This window comes from Pavona decussata, unplaced genomic scaffold (genome assembly GCF_977016875.1).
Source record: "Pavona decussata unplaced genomic scaffold, jaPavDecu1.1 SCAFFOLD_59, whole genome shotgun sequence".
NCBI lineage: Eukaryota > Metazoa > Cnidaria > Anthozoa > Scleractinia > Agariciidae > Pavona > Pavona decussata.
In genome coordinates, this window is record NW_028145481.1 from 1,147,086 (window position 1) to 1,175,000 (window position 27,915).

Genomic DNA, 27,915 nt, shown 5'->3' on the forward strand with positions numbered 1-27,915 from the left:
TCGCATGGTTATCAAGATACACAATAGGCCATTTTCATGATGACGACAATTGACTACAACTACCAGAATTCATTTTGTTTCCTTTTAAAATTCAAATTTTGTAATCCCATTGGAGAGCAAAGAACAATAGCTCTAATTAGCATGAGAAACAAAAAACTGAAGGATTCTGGTAATTGTAGTCAAATGACACCATCATGAAAATGTCCAAATTACAATTGATATACAATTTAATTTCTGCGGTTTTATCACATAATTGCGTACGACAACTTTCCTTTTTCGACTCTTTAAGCTTTTGGAACAGCTGTGTACAATTTTAGCCCGAATTATGAAAATGCTCGTTTCCACCCCCTCCCCCCCCCCTCCCACGCAGCATTAGAAACTGACTTTATGCACGATTTTTATGGCAGCCAACTGAAGAAAATGCTTTATTTTGGATATAAATTTATATAACAACTTTTTTGTTAGTCAGTCCATCTTTCAGGGGCATCTGACAGTTCCTTTCGGTGGATATATGTTTTTAAGGCCTTAATGGCCTCAAAATTCAGATTTAGAAAATCTGCAGGTTTTTCTGGGTTGATCAACTCAAAATTTTCCGTGCTAGCAGAGGCCTCTTTTTCGTTGTATTCGCGTCCGTCAGTTCAGCGAATACAAAGGAAAAGAGGCCTCTGCTAGCAGGGAACTCAAAATTGTGTAACACTGGAAGCTAATTCCTTTCGTTTTGGAAGGGGGCAAATATGTTTTAAAAATGCGTAAAACCAGCAACAGTTTAATAATAAATTCGGGGAACAAAATTCAGTTTCCCTGAACGGGGTTTTGTATCGCCACCCTTGGTGGGTGCAAAAAAAATGCAGGAAAAGGCTTCTTTTCTCGCAGGCTATATCTTCAGCGTCAGGAAATTTTATGAAAATGTCGAAAAGAAAGGACGAAAATTTTAATTCTTGTGATCTTTTAATTAAGAAACATTCGTAACCTTACATTTTAAATTAAAATAAATAATAACCGATGTCTGACTTGTTAAGATGCTTTCTCGGTGTGAAAAAAAAAGAATTCCGTTTAATATTTTTATCTCTGGATTGTCTGCAAAACCAGCATACAACCGTCAACGGGTCACGCTTTCTTTCAACTGCTAAAGTAACGCAACGGCATTTTCTGGCGTGACTACGTGACTAGATTGTCCCTGGGCGGAGCTAAAGAGCAAGCCTCCGAAGAAGGCGTACGTAATCCCGTATTCCCCTCCTCAATTACGCCGGGCAACGCGGGCTACTAGAGAACTAGAGGCGCCTAGGTCAATTACTCATCTTTTCCATTTTCAACGCTGACAACATCTTGTGTACATTCAATGTACAGTTTCTCAGGATATGTAAATGTACAATTTCTGGCGACTGTTTGTTTGGGGGACTTGAGTACTTAATTTACATGTACCGGCTGATGGAGGCCGAGTACAGTGTGCGTCATCTATTAATCCACAGTTGTAAAACATTTGCTAAATTAATTACAAAGAAAGGGGCAGTAACACGCGAACCTGTGCAATAATTAATGTAGGTATTGCGGCAGAAGTCGCCTAAAGTTTGGAGTACGGAGGCTGTAGAATTGTCATCTACTCGGCTGAAGGAAAAAGTGTGTGTGCAAAAAAACGTGAGTGGGCTATCCAATTGATGTCATGTACTGCTGTGTCACAATGGCTTAAGGGTTTAAGCTAATAATTCGGGCTTGAATAAGTGTTTTATCGTGCGATTCATTGCGTGCTACTTTGCGTGCTACATCCCGGCAAGCATGACGTAGATCAAGTGAATCAAAATATACATGCACGTCAGTATGGCGATGACAATCGCGTGATCCATCAGAGCAGTTTTCAAGTGCTCTCAAGGCGTAACTGTAGGAAGAATTGTGTGAGGGATCAATAACAAAGAAGGGAAAAGTCCGATCACAAGGTTGCACGAGAAATCTAAAAGTCCAAAGGATGTTTGCAGGTGTTTATCGCGATTATACAACACTGTTGTTAGCAACCAAGGGAATCGAAGCATGTTAACTTCAAAAAACAACCGCTCCGTAATTAGCGCCACTCACTCATTTTTCTTTTGCTAAAATAAATCTCTTTTATTTCAATGATAATTTCGGGCAGAAACTCTCTGTCGAAGATCTTTCCTTGGAGTCTGTAATTGCCAAAGTTTTCGCGCACAGGCTACCCAGAAACCGGGAGAATGGGTCGAATCTCTTGGTACAGCCAAGCCTTGATGTCTTCACCGAATGTATGTTTCTTAACTGTATTTTACTATTGACAAAACCAACGAGACCTTGCATCATCTGAAGCAGAACTGGAACGGCCGGTCCAATATCATACTGGACGCAAATCATACAAAGCTGTTTGTTAAATGTCTTTGTTGGTCTCCGTGAGTGCTTGCGTAAAGAATAGGCTTGAGATGTGATGGGGTCAATCAGTCAATTTGGAATCGAAGCGCAGTCTTTATCAATCCATTCTACCCAAACTCATGAACGCAAAGCAAACGACCTGCGAATGATTGTGGAGTTTCGTACTCCGTAAATCCGGTACTTTATTTAAATATCGCGGTTCTAAACATTTCAAGGTTTCCAAAACAGTTCCTTGACGCAAATTAACTGCGGGGGGTTTAATGCGTTGGTGGTCAGTAAAGACTGAACGCTTGTTTGCTATGAACTCAGCATATGGTTGCCGTTTGTCCTTTGGTCATCGCTTTTTCCGGTTCGCGGTATTACTCTTAGAAGAAAGGAGCACGAGAGAGCTCGAGGACATAATTTTTTGTCTCCCACAGAGGTCTAAGACCTAGATGGCAAACTCACAAAGTACTTGGGAGGAGCAAATGAGGGCTTGAAGGACCCTTGCTTAGTTTGTATTAAGTTCTGGCCCGCTCCCTCTCCAACTTAGGGTACCTTACTATTCACTCACACGTGAACATTTTCTACTAAACTTTTCTGTGTTCCATACCCAACCGCTTGGGGTTGAATCGTTGATCGACTGAAGCCAAGACTAAAGACCGACGGAACGTCACAGGAAAGGAAACCATGCCAGAGAAAAAGCCTGTGGCATCCAGGATATTACTGTATCGCTGCAATTTCCTCTCTCGTCATAACAAAAACATTCCAGATGAGCAATTTCACCTTTGCCGATTTTTCGTCACAAAATTTTCGTATTTGGAAAGCTTGAAAGGAAAGAAGAGAATAAGGAACAGCCCATAGAAGCCATAGAAGAGCACGATGAATTCCAAGTTATTTTCCAGCGGAAACCGGTGTAAAACAATTAGAGGTGAACAGCTCCACTGCACGATTGCTTTATTGTTTTTCGTTCTTTTCTTTTCAGTGGTTAAATTATTATGATATAAAACGTCCACACAAATGCTCCTCAACAGTTCAGGCAAAAATGACATTTTTGCTGCGGCCATTTATCGAACAAATAACTTAGCAGTTTTTACATGTTACATATATTATACATCTCTGATAAATTAAGGGTGCGAAAATTGCACCAAAAATGAAAAGTGTACGCTCGATTTAAAACTAAATATGGAAGACTAAGAGGTAGCTTTAGCAATGCCGACGGCGACGGCAGCGAAAACGTCGCTATTAAAATGAATTCGCGTTTTTTCAAACATCGTCGCGATTATTCCAACTCGCCCTAAATGTCAAATGTAGGTGAAATTTCCTGGAGTTGAATTCTTGGAGACCGCACCCAAGTTTAGAAAAATTCGTCAACGTGTGTTTACGTCCTCTACAAAACACCCCATCAGTTAATTCCACGTCCTAGTCGTGCAGCGACGGCAAAGAAATGCACCAAAAAGTGTAAAGCACGTGCAGAGTTGTTCTTTTGGTTATTAAGCCTATTGCTTTTTTGACGCTCTCGTTGCCGTCGTTGCTAAAGCTCCCTTATAATAAAACGTTTGGCGCTACTCACGTAATACTAAGAACAGCAGCTTCTATTTACAATTTACAAATAAGGCTTGGTCAACTACACCGCTTTCATAAAATACAGTTTCAAAATACTCACAGTCGTGTGAGCAGCCAGTGCGCCGTGCCTGGATTGTACAGAGAATGGCCCACGTTGAGTGCAAGCAAACGACAGACCATACTCTTATCCTCCGTATTGAACTGGATCAAGCTTTTCACGTGCAAATTTCATCGCAAGTTAGATCCGTTTTAATACTTGGAATACGAATCTGGTCCATTAATTCTGAAGAAAGTGTTGCCACACCTAAGTGGCGAAGTATCTAGCCTGAGTTGCTAGGGTTATTTTCCGCGCGAGTTAATGCGCCTGCGCCAAAAGTGTGTCACGCGAATTTCCTGCCAGCTAGACATGTAAGGAAATTCTCCTACTTTTCTTTCCTAGTATCCCACCGTTTCAAAACATTACCAAGAGATCTTATCCGATTTTAAGACAAGTTTTGTTTGGGAAAAATGTATAACATCGATTTATGGACCAGCGTGAAAATTCAATAGTATGTTATTATCGATTTAGTCCTGTCACGGTGTTCTTGGGTTGCAAAGCTTGTTTTCGGAAACGATTCCCAGGTTAATTCTTAACACATACATGAATTGTCCTTCCCATTCTCCTCTCTTCACATCAGATCGTAATCATATCCTTCAAGCTTGGGCAAGCGCATGCGCTCCTTGTCATACTTCTTCTGCCTTTCCTCGATTTTCTTCTCTTGGCGAATTTCTTGTATGGTGATCTCACGTCCACGTAAAAGTTCGCTACAAGAGAAAGCAAAGAGATGTAACACACCTACAAAAGAAGCGGTTTAGCGAAGAAGCTTAGCATGTATAAGTCACTGTTATCGTGGAAACGTGTTTCTTTTTCCGATTTTCCCGCACTTTTTACGGGTTTCTGAGAAGCACGGAAAAAGTCACGTCTGATAAGGATTGGTTGGAGTTAGAAAACTGATTCGCTGGAATAACAGTATCTTCCGGCTTTAAATAATTGGCAATCAATAACAGCGCCGGCCTCTCATGACTGTTGAAAATTATATCTGTGCTTTAGATTGGTCGGTTGGTTAGTTACAACTGTTCAGAAAACTCGTGCACAGTTCTATATCCAATCAGAGCACAAACGCTGCTTTAACAACCAATCAAGAGCAAAATTGCGCATTTTCCCGCCATAAGCACCCGCTGCAAGTTTCCCGCCCTTGGCCTCGGTTGCACATTTTCCCGCGGTTGTCATTATGTTTTTGTTTTAGGGCGAGCGCTGATTGGTTGTTTGCATTCATTGCCTTGTGGTTGACCAGATGTAGTTTTACACTTCATCACTTTACGACAGTCATTATAAAACCGTTTGAAACATTAAAATGTGGTAATTTATTACCTGAACTCAATTTCTCCATCATTATTGACATCTATAAAATCGATTAATCGATCCAGTTGTCGCTGCAGTAAAAGAAAAAAGATGTAAGATTAAAAAGCGTCTAAAAAACCTCCAATGAAAAGATCACAGCAAACCAAGTGCATAAGTACATCGACTTTGATTACCTGGGTCATTACTAGCCCGGTCTCTTTCAGTCCCGTTTTAAATTCCTCGCGGGATATCCCGCCACTGTGGTCCTTGTCAAACTGGTTAAACCAGTCAACTAGACGAAGCCGGTTATCTTGAATGAAACTGAGCAGTATGCGCATTCCAGGAGGCATTTCCTGAAAGAAAACAAAACTTTACCGCAATGCTTTTCTCACGGTCTCTCGTATTCCCATCCCCCGGAGGGGACGGGAATCCCCAATACCCCGGAGGGGACGGGAATAGGAGAGACCCTGGGAACGATTGCGTAGTTAATGACTGCTGGGATCAGTTCTGTAGAAACGTCAGATGCAGTGATAAGGAAGAGGCAAGTCAACGCATGTAGAGCTATTTTTGTCTGCATGCGCTTAAATTTCAAGGATCGCTATTCTTATGACGTCATATTCAACAAAAATAGCGTTTTCTACGTATTTCGGGCTTTTTAAATATAATTTTAAAAATAGCTGTTAAGTGTTCAAGAAATTAAATGGTTCAACGAATTTCAAGAAAGCAATTAACGATGCAAGCTCCTCGTGAGGCAATTAATCGAACTTGGTTCTCTGTTAATACGATGCTTTGAAACAATCAATGATATCTAAGGAAGAATTGTTTGGACCTGAATTAAAGTAAAACACAGGAAATTTAGAATTTCTCGGGGAGGCAACATAAATAATAAGTTGTGTGCGGTTTTTGTCAAACAACAAATTGAATATCAAGATTAAACTATTTGCAGCACGGTTCCATATAGCAATTGTTCGCTTGCGTCACTTTGACAACCTTGCACGACCAACACCAAAAACCATACGAGCTTCTTTATCGCATACTCGTCGCCATATCTTGCGCAGGCGTCGTAATTATTTTTTGTATCGTTTTAAACCACCATCCACCCTATATCAAGATAATTACACATATTGAATTATAACTACATGTAGGGAAAAGTTAACTATTGCCATAGCTTTCAACTGTGTCATCGTCTTCTTCGGTTTTAACTCTAAGTAGAAACTATTCTATCACATTTATTCCATTGCGCAAGTAGAAACTCATTTGCAAAGCTGAGCTATAGAATTCTTTAATACCAAGACATGGCTTCCGAAGAAATCCGTACCGAATGAAAGATAATTGCTGTTTGTGTTTCATCAGGTGATATGTAATAAGCTAAAAATAAAGTACAAAAACTATTAGAATTGACTTATTTCACAAATTAAACTTTTTCACTTTAAACCAACAAATCTTCACTCGAAATTTCATGTACACAAGGACGATTTGATTCGTGACATTCGGTAGACTTTTCAATATTTTTCTCGTGATAAAACCAATATATCTGCGATAATTTTGAAATTTATAATATATTAAAGTAATATCTTTAAGATTTGGAAGTGAAAGTAGTAATATTGGTTGAAAATGTATTTTACGTTTTGCACAATTTTTAAAACCCCCTATGTTGGTGCGTCAACACGACGGCGCCAGAAAGTGTCCTATCTTACTTTATTTTGTCTAAATTGAGCAGCCGATATTTTTCCATGATTAATAGGTCACCATATTAGTAATGTTCACTTTCGCATGCCCTTAGCCTGCAAGACTCATTTCAAAGTGTACTTTATTTCGCCTTGCGCCTCACAGATACTTTTGCTCAATTTAAACGCGTTGAATGGAATTCGGGCCCCTAAAATCTCAGTGAAACAGTTCAACAATTACAGTCAACAAAGAAGGTATACACTTTGTTAAATGAGAGGTGAGGTGTACAAATTCGATTCCTTCGTGTAACTTGAATTGTATTCCGCAACGTGACTCCCACGTGCAGTCTGAATTAGTCCTAAGTAAGAGGTGTACATAGAATGCCTCTGGTTGGTGGTATCCGGACTAGGCAGTACACGGCGGTGAAAGCCTTTAAAATATCGCTTCTGAAGACATCGGAAGCCTAACATCTAACATCTTAACGAACACGAAACTTAAGCTTTCTTATGGTTCTTCATTCCAGAGCTGAGGATTTGCAGTGAGTATTTTGTACATTCGTACGCTACAAGAAAGCCAAGCGAATAGTGGGGGAGGTGTAAAGCAACTTTCAGTCCCGGGGTAACTCCACTTCCCATGCCCGTCTTTCTTTCTCACGAGGACCCTGGAAACGATGTCAAGAGTAACATATGAAGACATTTTAACCGTCAAACGACAAATTAAGTTTTTTACTTCAAATTTTTATTTGCTCCCCGCTCCCACACTCTGAATTCTATTTTTTCGCTCTTTTAGGGATAATAAGGCGAGCGTGCCATGCAAGCGCGCGCGAAAATTGCTTCCCTCCGCGCGTCGCAACCTCTCGCGGGCAGCAATACGCGCGCGCTCGCGTGATTCCCTTGTTTTACTATCTCTAAAAAACATAAGGGGTTGCTCATAGTCTAACAACAAGGGGTTTTTGGTTCAAATGCTTGAGAGAGATTGTGGGTGAGAATAAAACTTCGATCTGATTGGAAAAAAGAAACGGTAACATACCTTTGGTCTCTTATATCCACCGATCCCGCCTGTTATGATAGTAACGCCCTTTTCCCGTTCAATCTCTTTGATTTCATCAAATATCTTAGGAGATACTGTAATGTCCTGCAACAAATCAAATAAATAAATGAATTAAAAACGCATAAGCTTACTTACAACATGTTACAAACACCATAACTACGGAGAGCTTGCCAATTTCAAATTTACTGGTACTATCGATACATAAGGACAGTACAACACGGCAACCAATGAACAGCGCGGGAAAACACGAGTGAATTAAATCACACTAACTTAAGTTTTACTTCTGATTTGGCCAGAAACAAACGACACAAATTTAAAAGTACCTATGTCAACCTTTTAAGACCGATTTTAAAGTGAATTTATTGAATGTCGCGCTGTAAATTAACTAACTAACTAACTAACTAACTAACTAACTAACTAACTAACTAACTAACTAACTAACTAACTAACTAACTAACTAACTAACTAACTAACTAACTAACTAACTAACTAACTAACTAACTAACTAACTAACTAACTAACTAAATAAATAAATAAATAAATAAATAAATAAATAATAACCACAACGAAAAGGCAAAACAAGAGAGAGAAAGATATAATAACCCACTAATAAAGGAACGTTGCGAGGACGCATTTGAATTCCGCCGCTAAGTTTTCAGAAAAAGTATTGTTTAATTTCATTTATTCTCAATTTTAGCTTGTAGACACTCATTGTGAGGATATTTTATAATTGTAAAGATAGTTTTTACTCTTTTAGTCTTATTTATGTATATATTTATAGTTCTTTCTCTTTAATGATATGTATTTTTGGTCACTTAATTTTTGTTACACAATTTTAATTTGAGGGCCACTAGTTATTCAGTTGAAGTACTGTCCCGTGTTACCCTCTTTAAATAAAGTTGATTGTAAACAAACAAAAACTCAGGTAATCAGTGATGAAGGAGCGCCAAAAAACAACGAACCGACGAGAACTTGAAGCGACTCTATATTACTTAAATTATTCGAGAAGTTTAATGCTCGGCCCAACTAGCACTTGTGCTATAAACACTGCCCAGGGTAAATAAAGGGTTATCTATTTATTCATTTTGCCTATTTACTCTTGGCCGAATTAACTTCTTTCATCTTGATTTTGCAGCTGAAATAAATTCTTCCTAAACTCACAAGCACCGTACATTCGTTCAGTTTCTGAATGCATATAAATGTCAGCAGGGGCTACTTAGTAAAGAACGTAAGTATAAACCTACCTCAAGAGAAAGGAACTTGATGGTACGATGCGCCTTGACCACATTCAAAAGAGTTTCCACACCTCCATCCCCGATTGGATTCTTACCAATCTGTAATGGTAGACAAATGTTTTGTATTAATTTTTATTGTTTTTATTGCAATAAATGATTTCCTGCCACTTTTTCACATAAGGTAATTACAAAGCAATGTAGCATGGTGCACAAAAAATGGTAGACAGATGCACATTGCCGCTTGCCATTCACGATATAATCAATCCAAAATGGTTTCTTCTAGCTCGTCAAAAACGCACCCCAAGACAAAGAATACTCCTTACCTTTAGGACTTTGAGGTTGGGATGTGTCGCGATGCCAAGAGCTAGCTTCTGAGTAGCCAACAGACCGATTCGATTATTACTGCAAAAGAGAGAGAGAGAAGGATATAATAAGCCACAAATTAAGGAAAGTTGTGGGGACACATTCGAATTCCGCCCCCTAATTTTCAGAAAAAGTATTGTTTAATTTGATTTATTTTTAAGCATGCTCATGAAGACATGCCTGAAATCAGTAAGATTCAAACATCGTTGCGCATGTTTCATACTTTAAATAGCGGCACCAAGAATATGAATAGGAAGCAATCTTTTCCTGCTTGGAAACTTACTAAGCTTGCTTAGTATTAGTGTTATTAGTATATTTAAGTATTAGTATTAGTTTGCCCGGAATTGGAATCGTATTTTTAAGTTGTAACATGACTTCACAAGCTATTCCTTTAAAACCCATCGTGTATAAATAAACGTTTTGGCATGGTATGGTATGCTGTGGTATGGTAAGGTTGGAAATGAGAATGTTTCTGAACTTACTCAGTCAAAAATATTGTTGCTTCATAAATGGAGGTTTTGCTTTCGAAACAAGTTTCGTAAGACATGCGCGCCCTATGACTGAACACTTGGCGCCTGGGTACTGTTTAGTAAGCTAGCTTTATTAATATATCTGTACCTGATGTCAAGCGATTCTAAAGCTTCATTTTTCTTCAAAAATCTTCCTAGCGCCACACATCCCAGCAACGATAAGCCATTCCAGGAGATGTTCAGATGAGACAGACAGTCATTTGTCTGGGAAAAACAAACAAACACCAACATTAATTACTACGAAAGAAGCTTAACCTCAAAACGCGTCAGAAATATCAGGGAGCGATATTTTTGTCATGTACTCCACTTGTAGGAATGTTAAGTATAGTAGTAGTTTTAGTATTTTCCCATGAATACTACGTTAAATTGGCGGTGCTAAAGTTCTGTAGTGTGAGACAAATATCAGCATCACAACTCCCTTCTGAATGGGATGCGAGTTCATTGCAGGGTTAATATTTTGCTCAAAGTTTCTCTTACAGCTCATCTTGCCCTAGACTGAAAACAAGAAAAAGCAGGTACGAAAGAAACTAACCTTCAACCCTTGTGCCATACCGACCGCACCTTTAAATCTAATGCAGTTCCAGCTGACATCCAGGTGTTTTAAACCGTAGTTCATACCCTAATAAAAAATGAATTAAGATAAATCTGTCTGTGGCAAGACCCAAAATACATCAGAACGTTTTTGTAGTATAAAGCACATTTCAGCTGAACTAAAGTGAAATCAAAGATCCCTTTTGGTCAAATTTCAATCTGGTCAAGAAGGCTTGGAATTTTCTATCTCCTTTGAAATATTACAGAATCCTGCGCATTGATGTACCAAATGAATATATATCAAAAGAAATTTTGGAAAACAACACGTTTCACAGGAATTTCTTTTAAGGATTCTTAATATGGACCCATTTATTAAATCCACCTTACAGGACTCACATGGAAAACTATATCAACTAAAGAAAAATTTGATGTTAAAGTTCCTTACCAGCCCAGCTCCCAGGTAAATTCCACCGACTTCTCCAATCTCATTATGGCTGAGATCTAAGTGTGTTAGAGTGCGGTTTTCTTTCAGGGCTTCGGCAAATGCTTTGGCATCTTTGTCTGTCAAGTGGTTTGCTAGAAATAAATAAAATGAAAGATTCAGGTAACACCTTGACATAAAAAAACCCTTTACACTGGAAAGTGCATATATGAAGATTGAAAGAAGGACAACTTTTTAAAGTTAGTAGCAAAACAAGAGACCAAGGACAGTCCATCATCATCATCATCATCATCATCATCATCATCATCATCATCACCATCATCACCATCATCGCCTTCATCACTACTCTTTGGCAGTGTATAAAAATTGACAAACTTTAAAAAATGAAAAATTTCAAAGCTTTAGAAAATACAATAACTACTCATGTAAATAGGTGTTAAATTTAAAAACTAATTCTATATTTCTTATTAATCCTTTACTCACATCTTAGAACAAGCTTGAGTAGTGATGTGTTCTTCAGTAACACGTTGGCAAAAACCACGCCCCCATCTGAGCGTAAGAAATTCTCAGACAAATTCTAACAAAGAAAGAAATCAAGAGTCTACTTCAACAATTCATCATTCAATGATACTATTATGCCTAGAGTACAATAATTGACAGCGGGGAGAGCGAAGCAGGTGGCAGCGCTGCCTGGGGATCACTGGTATCAAAAGCTGTTCAAAAGGAAAAGGAGGGCAGGTGTGCCAGGCTGGCAGAGAAAAGATTCAGGACAAAGGCAAGGGAAACATTAGCTTGAGCAACCTCCTGCTTCGTTTGCAACCACTACAGAGGAAACTGTCACGCCAGAATGGGAATATGCAGCCACTCTAAGAAATACTCTCAGTAAAACACAGAAGTGACAAAACTCAGTGTGCTACACCATAATTTTCCAAGATGCACAGATGCCAACAACAAGAATTCATAGGTGAAGGTAACCAGGCTAATCTTTTGACATATTTTGGGTTACCTGAGTGAGCTGAGTGACATAACCTTCAGTTCAAGCTGTTAATCAGTTTATGATGTTGAGTTCTGTTCATTGACCTAAGTTTTGGTGTGATTTTAATGTATGGGCCCATGTTTACATATGACGTAATTTGACAATGTTAGCCAATGGACAGTCTAACATCATCAGACCACTGATTTTCATGGGGAAAATTCTAAAAAAAAATATTTGAACAACAAAAACCCCAAATGAGGGGGTATCAGCGGTTTAAGAATTGCACCTGTTTTGTGGGCACGTACGAGTTTGGTAGGATTTGTTTTATATATAGCTGAGTTTAAGAATTGCACCTATTTTGTGGGCATGTACAAGTTTGGTAGGATTTGTTTTATATGTGGATATTTTAAGGACGGTGCCTACTATTGTTACTGCGCATACGTTCCGCGCATCGCGAGATACTCGGGTTTCCTTTGGGTGGTGCATACTAATACAGGAATATTTTTGTGTGGTTTAAAACCACATGGAGAAAGAAGAACTTACCAAATGCTTTTGGTATCTCAAAAGAAAATTGGGGGTAACCATGCATTTTTCAGAGATAATTAAGCTTCAATTTAGGAAAAAATCCCATACATTACTTTATATTTTGGCGTTTTTTAGAGATATTACTGCTGAATTATCTCTGAAAAATGCGAGGTTACCCCCAATTTTCTTTTTGGATTCCAAGAGCCCTTGCTAAGATCTGCCTTTCCCGCATAGTCATAAACTGCACAAAAATCTTTTGGTATTAACAGGCACCATCCTTAAGGAAATGTCATTGGCCAACTTGTTTCCTTTGTTTAGTTTTGAAATCTATTTACGTGTTTGGTTCTTGCATAGTAATGCAGTCTGTCTGAAACTTTTAAAGTTTTTTTTTACAAAAAGTGACAGTAATAAATTCTACATTGGGGCTGAAATTAATCAATATCTCAGATGTTTTTGCAAGAACAAACTAAAGGTCATTTAGCTGCAAAAGGAAGAGGTTTAAATTGCTGGGACATTTATCCTATTTTACTCCAAAGTTAATTCAACAAACCTGTCAGAATTTTTGTTACCACTCTCCATGATGATAGGGACTGTTATGATGGAAATATTGATAGTCAACAAAAATTAAATGTTCAAATAATTATATTTTTAAAATTCAAGATTTATTTACTACAATACAAAACTTGTTTTATATTTAATATTTATTTTAAATAATTATACATTATATAATTATTATATAGCACATTATTTTTTTTATCAAGTGTCTTATAAGAACCTTGTAGATCTGTTTAATAGGTTGGCCTGAGGTATAATTTTTTATGGTTGCTTTTGATACATTTTAATACTGTTTTTCTATTTTCTATTTAAGAAAATGTTATAAGCCTGGTTTAGAGTAGAATTCCGGCACTAAAAATGAACTATTACCGGTACATAAATTAAAAATTACAAGGAGTACGCCTCCCCCCTACCCAGGGACTATTTGTCACTTTGTCTCTAACTCTACCTGAGCCTATGTCTATCTCCCTGTGCTGCTATTTATTCCAAAGGACTCTGCAAACAAGCCATATCTATAAGAAGAATAAAACTGTACACAACAATCACTCAACCTTTAAAACTAGTTCACTAAGATACCCAGTTCCCTTACAGATAGCCTGTTAATAAAAAGTAATTTGTTTAAGATTCAACAAGATTCTTGCTGTTTATTAAGTGGCTCTTCTCAACAATTCTTGAACAAACGTCTATAGTAAGCTTCCTCTCTACATGCATATTTATTGCAATCACTAGCTACCAGCTATCTCATACAGTGGGAGTGGAGGGAAGGGGTGGGGGAGGGCATAAAACAAGAGAAAAGGGGACAGAAATCAGGATAAAATCATAATCAGATGTCCAAAATGTGGATCAATGGCAATGTTAAGCTTGGTGTCTTTTGAAAGCCTCAGTGTTAGAAATTTCAATAATTTAAAATCTGAGGTACAAAAACAAGGAATCAACATAAAAAAAATGATCCACTCAGTTCAAGCTATCCAGACTCCTGATTCTGAAGAATCTATTAATATTATTATATTATATATGTGGGTACCAGAAAGACCCCCTACCTTGTCGTCCCATTCCCACCTTCTACAATCTCATATCCTAATATTTCTATACTCTATGGATGACATGATGTTTAACATAATTTTGCTGGACAATTCGCTGTAGGGCTGTGATTAGCACCTACAGCTGGCTGTGGTGACCAGCAACCACAGTGAGGACATCAGGCTACTAAGAGCCTAAAGATGACTGACAAAAACAACAACAATGGTAGAGTTTATTTTGCTCAAGACTGGCTACCTAATCCTCATGGAACTCCAGCTCCTCCATAGCTTAATGACAGTTGTGTGTGAATACCACTTACTATTTCAGTGATAAAGCAATTATCCACCAGCATGTTGGCCAGCGCCCTTGCTCCAGCTGCCTCTATGTAGTTATCTGTCAGGTCCAACTTCTCTGTAAAGGTATTTTTCTAAGAGGAAAAAGTCAATTTAATTACAAAGAAATAATTAATAAACAAAAATGGAATTAAAACACTTGTGAATCTTAAGTTGAAACAAGTAACACTTATCAAAAACCATTGCATTCTTTCATGAAACAGTCCATAAGTCGGATGTCAGACTTTTCTTCTGAATGTCGGTGGTTTGATACTGCTGTATGCTAGTATGTTGTTGTGTTACAAAGTAACACAACTTTGCTCCACTGTTAATAAAGGCAGTGGGGTCACAAGATCCTTAGGTAGGTTGTGGTGTTCTGGCCATAGGCGGCCCACACAGCCAGAGCTTAACCCTTTAAGCCCAAACAGTGATCGGCATCAAATTTCTCCTTGTAATATCAATGTTTATTATTCAACCACTGAGGTCATGAGAATTAAGGATATGATCACCAAAGGTGAATTTTCTTGATGCTTTAATTAACGTCTCTACAGTACATCTATAAGAAAAGTCTGGGACAACATAGGAGAATTTGTTCTTTGATATTAGGGGTCAAAGGATTAATAAAGAAAGTGAAACTGCTATAGCATGAAGTTACCAGGAGTATTTACTAAATAGTATCCTACTCCATGCTCAGTGGATTAAATTTATTGTTACTTAATATCTGACTGCAGTGACGCAAATTGGCAGTTCCAGAAAGAGATCCATACCCTGACCCCATTGAAGGTCATTGAAAATTCCTAGAAGGAGGGGGCAGTCTTAGAAGCCAAAATTTTAGAAGCAGAGTATGATGCTGAACTGGAATTTCCTCGGAAGAGGGGGGATGAAAGACAAAAAGTCTTCTGTGGGGGGGAAGTATGTATATTTTTTGGAACTGCACATTAACAACTGGGTTGAAAGAGACAGTGTGGAGGAGCCTTAGTTTCTTAGGAAATGAAAACATGACGACAGAAACCAAAATTCAAACCAGAAACCAACTTGTTGGTAGTCTGATGTTGAGAGACCAAAGCCATATGACTGGAGAAATGGTCATTTGAAATTTGAGACAACTCATGGACCTCTTATTCCATGACAGCATTTGATATTAATTAAAATTTTCATGTGCTGACAAATATAATGCTTTACTTGGACAAAAATTTATTGAAGAGTTTCACGCTGTTTCCAAGTTCCAGACTTGCTGTCCAGAGAAAGCATTATCTTTGAACATGAAGGTGATCTTTTTAAACTTGAACAGACATGATCAAGGTGACTTTGATTTTCATAAGACATAGACATAAGTTCATCTTTGAACTGATTGGTCAACAAAATGGTGCCCCATTAACATGAAAAGAAAAAAGAAATGCAGTAGCCTCAACAAGTATATAAGTCAAGTCAAGTTTCTGTCATATATGTCTATATGGAGATGTACCGCTGGATATGGTTGCAAGACTGTAGTCGAGTATTTGGCAATCCAAAAACAGAGACGTTTGTCTGTATTTATTTTGGTGAACAATGCTTCACGTCAATTAGGTTTCCACTGACCTTAGGTTCACCACTGTTAAATTATGTGAAATCACTACTAGGTAACGTATTATTTTATCTGTTGTGACTGGTGTTTGCATTTCATATTTGCGTGGAATATTGCGTCCGGTAAGTGACAGTGGGCGTTTAAATGTAATTAGGTATACTATAGCCAATAAACACGTGTGTAAAACAAGAGCTAGATGTTGTCCTTTGTCCTGAATAGGGTCTTTAAATTGAGGGCGTTGTCCTACACAGGGTAGCTATATAATGTTATTTTCATCCTAAACAGGGTTAGGGTTTCAAACCCCCAGTGGCACCCCTATACCCAAACTCATGTCAAATCACCCCCCTCCCGGGGTTGTTTTACCACTGCAATGGCTTTGGTCTCCAGGCTTCCTGTTCTGTCTAAATATATTCTGTATACTTACAATGAGTGCTCTGGCGATTGGAAGGGTTCCATGAGATCCCAGACCATGATGTTTCATGACAATTTCTTTACTCTGAAACCGGTCTGACAGGTACAACACTGGCACAAGGTCTGTAATAATCACACAATCAAGTAAATGGTAAAATAGGCATTCACAATTGATGGCTTATCCTAACAGTCTATTGATTTCTTGAAATTCAGTCAAGACATTGCTAATATAACAGTCTGAAAATTCTTTGTTATTAGATCTTAAATCAGGCATCTCAATCAAGAGAAATATTGGCACAGTGGAGATGATGGGAATTTAAGCTATGTTAGTATCATCCGATAATTTAGCTACATGGGTATTGAAACAAGTGTAAACATTCCAATCTTGTCTGAGAATGAGCAAAATTCTGCTAACAAAATCTTCAATTATGGACAAGCACATGCAAGCTTAAGGCTTGAGCCTGCGCCCATCCCCCAAAAGACTCTCCTTGGGGAGGAAAGCCAGACCCAAGGGAGCAGCAGAAATCAAGCCTAATGCAAGCTACAATAACGTTTGCTGCTGCTGTTGTTCTGGGAAATACCCATACCCCTCCAAAGAGGATTTTAGCTTTGACCGGCCCAGTACGCCAAACAAATTACCAATTAAGCTTCATACTGTAGTTTCCTTCAAAAGAGAACCTCCCCCCTTCGGAAATTCCAACTTATGACTTTCAGTACAGGCTGATACAGATATTGTTATACAGATACTATTCTTCATACCTTCTTCTTTGCACAACTTGTGGTACATATTTCTCCCTGATGGGTCAAATACCTTTTTTGGTACTGAAAATGGATAATGGAATAATTGGTTTGAATATAAATTAAATTATCTAGCAAACTGCTATGTCTGGCTACAGTACATGAAAATAGTGGCTAATTAATAATTAATTGTGTCAAATGATTACATGTACTAGGCTTATATTAATTATTTTAACACATCCTGCATGCTGCTAGGGTTAGCAGGTTGAAAGCATCTACAGCTGTAGTGTGGAGGTAAGTAATAATAATAATAATAATAATAATAATAATAATAACTTTATTTAATAACAATAATAATGATAACTTTATTTAATAATAATAATAATAATAATAATAATAATAATAATAATAATAATAATAATAACTTTATTTCTATAGTACTCTTATCCTATGTGCAACCCTTGTAAAAATTTCAGCGAGATCTTGCCGAGTTGACCGAGATCTCGGCGAGATTTCAGTAATTCTCGGCGAGAATTTTAGCGGGCAAAAAATTTCTGCGAGATCTCGCCGAGATTGCGTTAATCTCGCCGAGGGAGGCGAGATCTCGGCGAGATTTCAGTAATTCGCAGCGAGATTTTTAGAGGGCGAAAAACTTCAGCGAGATCTCGCTGAGATTGCGGTTGTGTCTTCTATCTCGGCGAGATTTGCGGCGAGATTTTTAGGGGCACCGAGACAGGCGAGATCTCGCCGAGACAGATGCGATCTCGGCGAGAAAACCAAAATCTTGCCGAGACAACCACGATCTCGACAAGACACCGCGATCTTCGCCAGATTTGAAACGAAGACATGTGAACTCTTCAGTGGTAAGGATTAAGTTATGAGGTTGAATGAGTTAAAACTTCAGCTTAATCCTCAGTAAAAATAATATTTGCTTTAATTTTTTTCATGCTATAACTGGAAATTGATGAGCTTCAATTATTAAATTGATTTAAATTGTTGGCCGAGATCGCGCTTCAGCAGATTAATATTAAGTGCGCGTCTTAAGATAAAAGTGAGAAGAACGCTGCTCATACCGGACGCTCGTTAACATACTTATTTACTATGATAATCATAAAATGAATTCATTGACCCGATAATCTTATCGTTTTATTGTGTAAATCTTTAACTCACCTTTTTAGGTGATTTTTGTCCCTCAAAAGGCCGTTTCCGTCATGTCGTAATGCCTGCTGCGAACGATTTTTCGGTACAGGTAGCACAATTTTTGAAAACGCGTTCTTTCCCTTTTCATTACACTGTCTTCAGTTGTTGACATTTTTTGATTGTGCTCATTTGCCTCACAATCTGTCTCTCAATCCTCGTAAACAACTTGCCGTCTCCGCGGCTTGCCACTTGACAAATGGCGCGAAAGTCCCCAACTACAACGTGAATTGGGCGATGTGATTGGTTAATTCAATCACACCACCTGGCGATGCTCGCGTAAGCTAAAAAAAAGTTTGACTGAACTTTGAGGTTTGCGAGGCCACAAAAATTAATCCTGCTCTTAACTGCAGAAAATATGAAAAGTTAAGCTTCATGACAAGTTAACCATTCGTTTATGGCTGGAAATCATGATAAAAGAACCTGTGGTCAACCGGAGAATAGCACACAAGGGATATGATGAACACTGGTCAACTAAAATGATGCTGATTAACATTAAACTACGGTACCCGAACTAACTAAACTAAACTGAACTGCACACTATGAACTCAGTCACCGCACATTTTTTACGGAATATGGAATGTCCTGGATAATTAAGGTGCTGGAGAAGGAGAACTTAAAATTTGCTAAAGGGATGTTCAAGCTCGTTAAGCTAATAAGCGTGTTAAGAATCAACTTAGTGGAAGTGACCATCAAGTTTGCACGAGAATTGAGATTTTAATGGCTTTCTCCCACAGCCTTGTATCTCTTGATTGAGAAAGAGGTTAGTTTCTTATATTATTTATCCGTATTTCATCTTACTTAAACACTGAGAGTAAAAGAGTTTGTTTAGAAATCGGTAGAAGCTTTCACAAAGCGTAATGAGCTACACGAACGATTTCATCTTTATAACTCGAAACCCTTGAAGGTAAAATTTTTGAAATAAATTGTTGGTGATTCACAACTTCTATATTCGTTTTCAATTTGAAGCAGTTAGTTGGCATAATTTATTTACATCCATTCATAAGCTTACCACTTAGTTTCGCTCTTTTGTCCAGATTTCCCAGCCGTAATGATTCAAATGATACGGTAGAAAGTAAGTGGTTGCATGTTTACTTACAGAAGTTATATATTCACTTTTTCGTGGAAAATGCCTAGGGGCGTCTTGAGAACGTAGTTCGGTTATGAGTATCCTTCCAATGTTATTCCGCTGATTAAAAATTTCAAACCAAAAAGCTTTACTTTCACGTCTGACGATCAAATTTTCAGTACACCGCTGCGGATGCTCGCTCGCCGAGATCCCGCCAGGGATTCCTCGCCGCATTTTTTTGGCCGTTGAAATTCTCATCTCACCGAGATCTTGCCACTAATCTCTCAGCATTTTTGGCCGCCGAGATTTGGCGAGATCTCGGCGCGTTTTTGGCCTCCGAGATTTTCATCTTGCCACTAATCTCGGCGCGTTTTTGGCTGCCGAGATTTGGCGAGATCTGGGCGCGTTTTTGGCCGCCGAGATCTCGCCTCTAATCTCGGCGCGTTTTTGGCCGAGATCTCGTCGAGATGGAAATCTCGGCGGCCAAAAACGCGCCGAGATCTCGGAAAAATTTTCACAAGGGAAGGTGCTTTACAGTTATATAAACAACATCATTGATGAATATTTACAAATTTACAACCATCTCCTATTATTAACAATGATTAAAAATAAACTTACACTTACACCTAAACTTACACCTTTCTTGTCCCCTTTAACTGTTTTTAACGGCAAAGACCCCCCCCCTACTTTAGTCCAAAACTTTGGGAGTTCCCGGTAACATTTTCATCATTTTTTTAAAGTAGAATTTAAGCTGAAAATTTCATTAAATTTACAAATTACAAAATGGCTTAGGACCAGAGGAAATGGTTTCAATTATTATATACCTGGAAATTCCTCCTCCAGATCTGTTTCATAATCTGAACTTGCATCACCATCTAACAAATTCTGAAAGGAAACTGGGGAGGCTATGGCTGTTGAAGTTGGCTCGTCATTAGATTCTGGAAAAGACACCATGGTTGAAACAGAGCCCGGAATGAGGGCAACAGCATTGAATCCTGTGCGTCTTCGAGGAAGAGTGAGTCTCTCTTTGTCCTGTGATCCCGTGGACCATGTTTGGGGGGTGGATTTTGATTGGCCACCTGAAAGAAAACATTGAATTTTGCAAAGTTGTGATGGGCAAAGTTCTTAGGACATACATTAGATAATTTGTGAAATGATATATGTGCAATTATCGTGTCAGTAGAAGAGTAAAAGTATAGGGGGGATGTAGAAGTCAAAAATAAATAAAAAAAACATAATCTTTCAATCATACCAATCTATTCAAAAAAGTTCAAAGGAATCTATCAATGAACTAGAAATTATGGCTTTCACATAACTTACTTGCTGCATAATGTGATTTTTCAAAGTTTATTGAGTTTGTGCTTGAATTACTGTTGGTTTGATCTTGGTGTTCCTGTGGTACAGCACTATCCTCCCAAACAACTCTTGCTTTAGATGGAGCTTTCTTTGATCTTTGTGAACCCTTTGCAGACCTGAGAGTGGTTTTGTTTGTGGTTGGTGTTTTGGATCTACTATAAACAACAAAATTAGAATTACATTTTGTTTGAGGGGGGCGGGGAGAGAGGGGATTAGTCGAAAGTAACAAAGTAGGTCAACTGATCTCAAGTTATACTTAACTGCCTAACACACTTTAAACTTAATTGTTTTTCTTACTCTGTTAACGTCTCCTTTTGGTACTTAGTTGGTAGATTGCTTGTCTGTTGGGCAAGTGAGCACAACAATACTTGCCCTGAGTTGATACAACATGTATTTGTCCTGAAAGACTTTTTCTCCACCCCAATTCTCAGTAGTGTATAAGGCATATATGCATAAAGTTGCAGCAACCCACACTCTTTTCTTGCATGTGCAGAATTTTCACATTTTCATCATGCACGTCTTTATGTCTGTATGAACATCCACAATGAATATTCTTCTCAAAAGAAAAAGAATGTACAGGGAATGTACTTATCCTGTATTTTACCCTGCATAGAAACTGGGTGCAGGACTTTGGTCTCGTGCGACTTGCACTGCAATCTTGGACAAAACTGTTAAGAAACTTTCTGTCCATTTACAAATTGTGCAGTTCCAGAAAAAAATCTTTACCCACCCCACGGAAGGTCATCGAGAAATTCCTAGGGGGGGGGGGTCTTATAAGTCAAAATTTTAGAAGCAAAGTATGAAGCTAAACTGGAATTTCCTAGGGGGAGTGGGGGTGCAAAACAAAAAATCTTCCGTGGGGGGGGGGGGGGGGGAGTATGGATATTTTCTGGAACTGCACATTCCACTACTACAGTGATACATCCTCTCCCCCTAATCAGTGCAAGGTCTGCCATTGAAAATAAAAGGCTGGGTAATCATTTGGCCTTCAAAGAAACATTTAGTGAGGGAAAGGGGGGAGTGAAGGTTTACTACTCTTCAGATGGTGTTTTCCTAAAGGAAGGTTGAAATATGGGCAAGCAAGGACGGCACAGTGGTGAGAGCACTCGCCTCCCACCAATGTGGTCCAGGTTCGATTCCCGGACTCAGCGTCATATGTGGGTTGAGTTTGTTATTGGTTCTTGCTCTGAGACATTTTCCCCTCTCCTCAAAAACCAACATTTCTAAATTCCAATTCGATCTGGATGGTGTCCTCAATTAGCGCTCTGCGCTAAATATATTGACACTTAAATAAAGTGATTTTTTGTTTGTGCAAAATCTGCATTTTTCTCAACTAGTCTTGTTCAAGAATGTAGCTTTATTTGCAATACCTTGTTATTTTATACAAATTTGGATTTCTTCCGCTGTTACTCCCAGATGCAGACTTTGGTCGTGAATAATCTGATCCTGTATCAAATGTAGTCTCCTGGTCATTATAAATTGCTAAAGAGGTTTGAGGTCTTGAAGGGCTTCTGGCAACTAGGCTTCCTTTTGGAGGTGATGGTGTTATTGCTCGGCGATAAGGCTTTTTTGCCACTTGTTTTTGTGGCAAAATAATGGGTGTTTTATCCTGAGTGGGAAAAACACAAGTAGAAAGCAATAAATAGATAAACTATATGGTTTTATAACACATAGAGTCATAGACTGGCCGATAAGCTGCACCTTTTTACCCAAACATTTTGTTCAAAACAAGGAGTGTAGTATATCTGCTGAACCCAGGGCATAAATTATATATTGTACTCAGCATTACACTCATTATAAACAAATATCTCCCCAAATTAAATGAAACTTACCTGTAAGGTGACTTTTGATTCAAAGTATGAGTACATTCCCTTATTTTTCTTAGGCCGGGATAGAAAAGTAAATGAAATAGGTGAGTATGGGCAAATTACCTCCCGCAAGGAGATGTGTCATGTCAGAAAAAAGAAGTATAAGAATCAAGCTTCAACCAAAGTCTGACTGTACTGTCTGAATCATGCATTGCTTTCACATTAGTGCTTTTACTATCCCTAAGAACAAATAAGTAACTAACTCATAGTCTAAGTTTGATTGAGGCAATACTAGGTGCATGTTTTGGGACATGTTCTGCATATTCCAAAATCAGAACACCCTGAAAAAATTGAAATCAATATATTATTCTTCAAAAACATTAATTGAATAAGAATTTGGTTCTTTTACTTTGGCCACTTAGATATTTTTCATTACTGGGCAACAGAAACGACATAGATTTTTAAGTGTAATCCTTTTTCTAGAATACACAGAATATGTCCCAAAAAACACACCCCAGCTGCTTATCAATTGGCAGCAGAATGCAGAATCTCTGATGTGGTGACCTGCAGATAGTCACTTTAAGAATATATTATTGCAATAATTTGTGATTTCACACTGCATGGAAATATTCATTTTTCTGAAGAGAATTAGCTTTATTATTCCAGCAAGTGATTTGTGATGATGTACAGCCATAAATGGCTTTTTTAGTGAAAAATGATGAAATTAAAGGGTGTAAGCATTTGGAGAGAGACACGGGAGAGAAATGGGGTTTGTATCCCAGGGTATAAACATGATTCTGTGGAATGCTTGATTTAGACTTTTTAATTGCTTTTGGATAATTGGTTTTGCATACAAATCATATTTAACATGCCACTTCAATAAGCTTAATTAAACGTTGCTGCTTCTCAAGTGCTAATAGCTCAGGTTTCAACACGCGATTCTCGTATCCATCTGTGTATTTATGACTAGGTACAAGCAAAGAAGTTTACAACAGGGCAAGACTCTTATTCCAACGAATTACAGTTTCCTCACAATTAAGTCTTTAAGGTGTGAAATCATTTTAATAATTTCAATTTAAACAATAAACGCCGCTCCAAGACAAATACGATGGGAAAAGTTTCGCCGGCCGTTATTGCAGTTCCCAGGTTGCAAACGCAGATATCAAATCGATGAGTTAATCTCAAGCTTATGTTTAAATCATAGTTTCTCCATCTATAACGAAGGTTAAATAGCCTGATCAACTGTTCTTTTTGGAATAAACAAACTAATCTCTTACCGGAGTTTGCGTCGAGATAAATCTGTTGTTGCCATGTGAATTAGCTCCGTGTGGTTTTGCAGATCTCATAATGAAAAGCGTAAAACATTACCTCCCCTGCCTTCCTGTAAAGGCTTTGAGGCATTACATGGTGTTGGAGACAACAATTATTTCATCATGCGCATTGTAATGCATTCGGCAATGCAGACTGTGAGATTCCGCTCTCTGTCAGAAGTCGTCCCAAATAAGAATTTTCTTCCTCAGACGGTTTCCGCTGACATGACTGTGTTGTCAGGGCGGTAAGTTAACTACTAAGGTGGGGTGGGCTGGACTGCGGAAATTAATGTTCTTTTGAAAATTTCTGATAGCTAATGAAACAGGATTTTAGTAAGTGGAAAAGCGATTAAACATTGTATCTTTGTTTTCCTATGTTATGATGTATTCATTTTTATTTTGCAGAACTACGTTTGAAGAAGAAAACTAAGAGACGATCACAAATCTCACCCTCCCCACCCTAATAAGCTTGAGCTACGTTGCAATGGCAAATGGCGGTCGTCTCACTAACAGATGAAGAAGGTCAAAAGCTTCTGCAAGAATGCCAATACGGCGGTCTTTTCCCTTATTTCTGTAAACAGGTTAACTTAACATACTGCGGCCTTTGTAGTGTGGCCATTTGCTTAAATGAAATTCTTGAAAATTACGCGCAGAACGACGTTAAAAACCATGGGAAATTTGCTGAAGTTGCCCGAGTTTGTAAGGATACGAGAAAGACTTTGCAAGAAGATGATATTTTGAAAATAGGCGAAGATAGCTCACTTTTCAGGAAGGAGGATGTCAATAAGGAAGGAATTACTCTTCAAACCTTTGCTAGTCTGGTTAACATTATTGGATTACAGGCGACCTACTTTCACGTTTTTCATCCATCACAAAATACCAGCAAGCTACTTAACCTCACGGATAAACACTCTTCAGGAATTTTTTCAGCCGACGAATTTCGATCTATTGCTTTAGAAAATCTCAAGAAACCAGGAGGACACGTGGTGGTGAATTATTTTCTGGCAGACTTTTATCCGGATCTCAATTTTGGCCATTTTAGCCCTTTAGGTGGATACCATGTTGCAGAAGACATGTTCTTGTTACTGGATGTCTGGCCCGGAAATCCTGTTGGCTGGGTGAAGACACAGCATCTTTTTAATGCTATGGTTACTCAAGACAGTAGTTCTTGCCTACCAAGAGGCTTCTGTGTTTTTAATATTGAAAATTCTCAGCAAGAAAAGTTGTAAAAAAAAAAAAAACAACAAAAAAACAAAACAAAAACATTCAGTTGCATCAGAAGCATTGATTTACTATTATTTGTCACACTCGCTATCTGTAGCATGTCATCCAGGTCCCAGTTGTTCAAAGAGCAGATAACTTTATCCAGGATTAAACAAAGTCGCTTACTGGTCGGTGGAGCTAATGTACTCCAACTAATGCTTTTGGTAAGTTTTCCACAAAATCCCACACTTAAATTAGACTATATACACTTCTACTCTATTGTGCTGTTCCAGAAAATATCCATACTCCCCCCATAGAAGGTTTTTTGTTTTGCACCCCCCATCTCCTCAGGAAATTCCAGTTTAACTTCATACTTTGCTTCTAAAATTTTTACTTTTAAGACCCCCTTCCCTTAGAAATTTCCAATGACCTTCCATGTGGTGGGTATGGATTTTTCCTGGAACTGCTCATTCTCAAATTATTGCATCACAGCGGAATTCTTGCACACATTTTATCTGCCGTATATATAGTGACCCATCCAGTGGATAAAATTATCCACTCTTGGAACAACTGGGCCCCTTTCGAAATATTAAAATTCAACTTGATCTCAAGGTCCAGAGGACACAAAGAACAGAAATGAATAAACATGATTATTGAATTTCCTTTGTTTGTGTCATCTTGGCCTCAATGTCAAGCTGAATTTTAATATATATTTGAAAGGAGCCTAGCTATTGTGTGGTTCAAGAAAACAACCATACCTCCTCCATGGAGGTCATTGGAAACCGAATCGGCAGCCGGGCAAAACTGAAGTTCAAAGGAGAGTATAAATTTCCAGAGGAGTTGGGGTTGTGTGGGGTGGGGGGTACCAATCCAAAAAAAAAAATGTTCCTTGAGAGAGCATGGATATTTTCTGGAAGAACCCACTGTATAAATATCTAATGATATTGGCTACATATAGCCAGTCCAGAGAAAAAGTCCAGATTTTTCCTGTGGACTAGTTTAATTTTGAAGTTAAAAGTTTAATAATACTTTCTCAAATAATGAAATTGATAAAAATCTTATCTTGCTTGGCCTGGGTGAAGAAATATCGTCCTTGCTATTTCCCTTTTGCATATATACTGTGGCAAATGTTATAATTTAAAACTTTGCAATTCAGTGACTTGCAATTTTTTTTCTGTAAGGCTTTTTTAGCCAGGCAAAAGAAATCAAAACTTCAAGACAGAGGCTCAGTGCAACCCATAAAATTTGACTAAACGATTTGCAAGACATGTTTTGCAAGACCAATTCAACATCCCTACTGATGTGGATCATCTCAACTTTGCCTCCGAGTCCTCATATATGAACAAAGAAAAGAACTTTTATTAATGAGTGTTTCTTCATGATGACAGGACATACCCTACACTTGGGCAATATTTATTTGCAATGCACTGACTGCACATATTCATAGTTTTTCAACAGTGGCCATGTTAATAAACATTTTGCCTTGAGGATAGGCAATAAGGTGTAGTGACTGATTCACCCATCCACTTCTCCAGCAGTCCAGTACTCAGAATAAATTTCCAAATAGATAAACAGATTGGAGTGGGCATGTGAGAACTATTGTTTGCAAAATTTTGAGAGCTTTATTCCGGCCCCAAGTGATTTCTTATGCATTGTTCCCGCGTTGGCATCGTAAATACGCTTGCTTCTAGTCTGTTTATGGATTATTCATTCATTTGCGGACTTTGCCCCTTGTAAACTCTTGCCATCGCAAGTTTTTATCGAGTGTTCTGATTGGATCACCCGATGCGCGGGAATTCTACAGTTTTCGTAGACGTCTTGTGATTGGTCGATAAAGATCAGCCCACCAAGAAAAATCATGACCTGAATTTTTGCGCCGGGTCGGATTCCTAGTAAAGGATTGCATTTCGTTATATGCCAGCAGTGTTCTGGGAGGAACACTCATTAGCTATTGAAAGCAGGACGGTAGCATCTTTTGAATTTAGGGCTTTCTAAAACATTTTTTCGTCTAGCAACGCAGTATCGTGGGCCCGGGAAGTGCAATATTTAACTTACGTAATAGACTTTCCTTTCGTGATCCTCATAACGCAATTATTGTGCTTGATCTTTGAAAGTTTACAAATACATGGCCGAACTACGGAGAAGAAGGACAAAAATGAGCGAGACGACGGCAAGCGAGCAGGGACAAGATGAAATCAGTTACACGGTTCTCGAAAGTTCTGACAACACCAGCGATTCTACAAACTCAAACGGTGACCAAGAAGCGACGACATTAGAACAAAGGCGAAGCGAAGAAGCGGCTCTTGAATATGTAGCGAATGTCGACGTAACAGTCAAAACTGGAGATATCGAAGGCGACAGCTCGAGCAGCTTAGGATCTGAGGATTCCAAAGAACAAGATACGGAGGTTGAAAGAAATGACGAAACTAGCGATGGCGACGCTGACGGCGACGACGACAATGAAGAGGAAGAAGAAAACGAAAGTGAAGATGACATTGATGAAACTGACGCAGAGACGGTAACATGCGCTCTTCTTGGTCTCGAGCACGCCAAGGTAATGTGCTAAGATTTTCATCAAGCTTATTCTTATTTAGAGACTCGGCTTCATTTTCTGTCGAGTATACAATCATAAAGTTCTTTGTTGGTGACAACCCTTTTGTACATACACGCTGGTTTATTCCAACTTTTCCAAGAAACTATGACAGACTCAATTTCAGGACCATAGTAGTCTAGCTC

General features: G+C 38.4%; 3 protein-coding genes across 6 annotated transcripts in view; 2 read left to right on the forward strand and 1 right to left on the reverse strand.

Moving 5' to 3' along the window:
- Positions 1 to 3,289: 3,289 nt before the first annotated feature.
- Positions 3,290 to 24,169, reverse strand: LOC146479323 (uncharacterized). 4 transcript variants are annotated; one of them, XM_085110956.1, is made up of 18 exons: positions 23,944 to 24,169; positions 22,691 to 22,738; positions 22,229 to 22,467; positions 20,823 to 21,010; positions 20,327 to 20,581; positions 17,258 to 17,320; positions 16,512 to 16,621; positions 14,511 to 14,618; positions 11,599 to 11,692; positions 11,119 to 11,249; positions 10,675 to 10,761; positions 10,231 to 10,346; positions 9,573 to 9,651; positions 9,259 to 9,348; positions 7,994 to 8,098; positions 5,491 to 5,649; positions 5,327 to 5,388; positions 3,290 to 4,719 (listed from the first exon to the last, which is right to left on the reverse strand). In XM_085110956.1, exons 1-18 carry the CDS (start codon positions 24,010 to 24,012, stop codon positions 4,584 to 4,586), a joined length of 2,139 nt encoding a protein of 712 aa, XP_084967082.1. In that variant the 5' UTR covers positions 24,013 to 24,169; the 3' UTR covers positions 3,290 to 4,583. The 4 variants fall into 4 exon arrangements, with proteins under 4 accessions (XP_084967082.1, XP_084967081.1, XP_084967084.1 ...); XM_085110955.1 differs by having other exon boundaries at positions 20,823 to 21,013; XM_085110958.1 differs by lacking the exon at positions 22,691 to 22,738 and having other exon boundaries at positions 23,944 to 24,168.
- Positions 24,170 to 24,323: 154 nt separating this feature from the next.
- Positions 24,324 to 25,376, forward strand: LOC146479324 (uncharacterized). Its single transcript, XM_085110961.1, has one exon. It carries the CDS (start codon positions 24,468 to 24,470, stop codon positions 25,203 to 25,205), a length of 738 nt encoding a protein of 245 aa, XP_084967087.1. The 5' UTR covers positions 24,324 to 24,467; the 3' UTR covers positions 25,206 to 25,376.
- Positions 25,377 to 27,051: 1,675 nt separating this feature from the next.
- LOC146479325 (adiponectin receptor protein 1-like) overlaps positions 27,052 to 27,915 on the forward strand; it is an 11,087-nt gene continuing 10,223 nt past the window's right edge. The window contains exon 1 of the mRNA XM_085110959.1: positions 27,052 to 27,733. Within this exon, the coding sequence (XP_084967085.1) occupies positions 27,305 to 27,733 (429 nt within the window). The 5' untranslated portion in view covers positions 27,052 to 27,304. The remainder of the gene's footprint in view (positions 27,734 to 27,915) is intronic.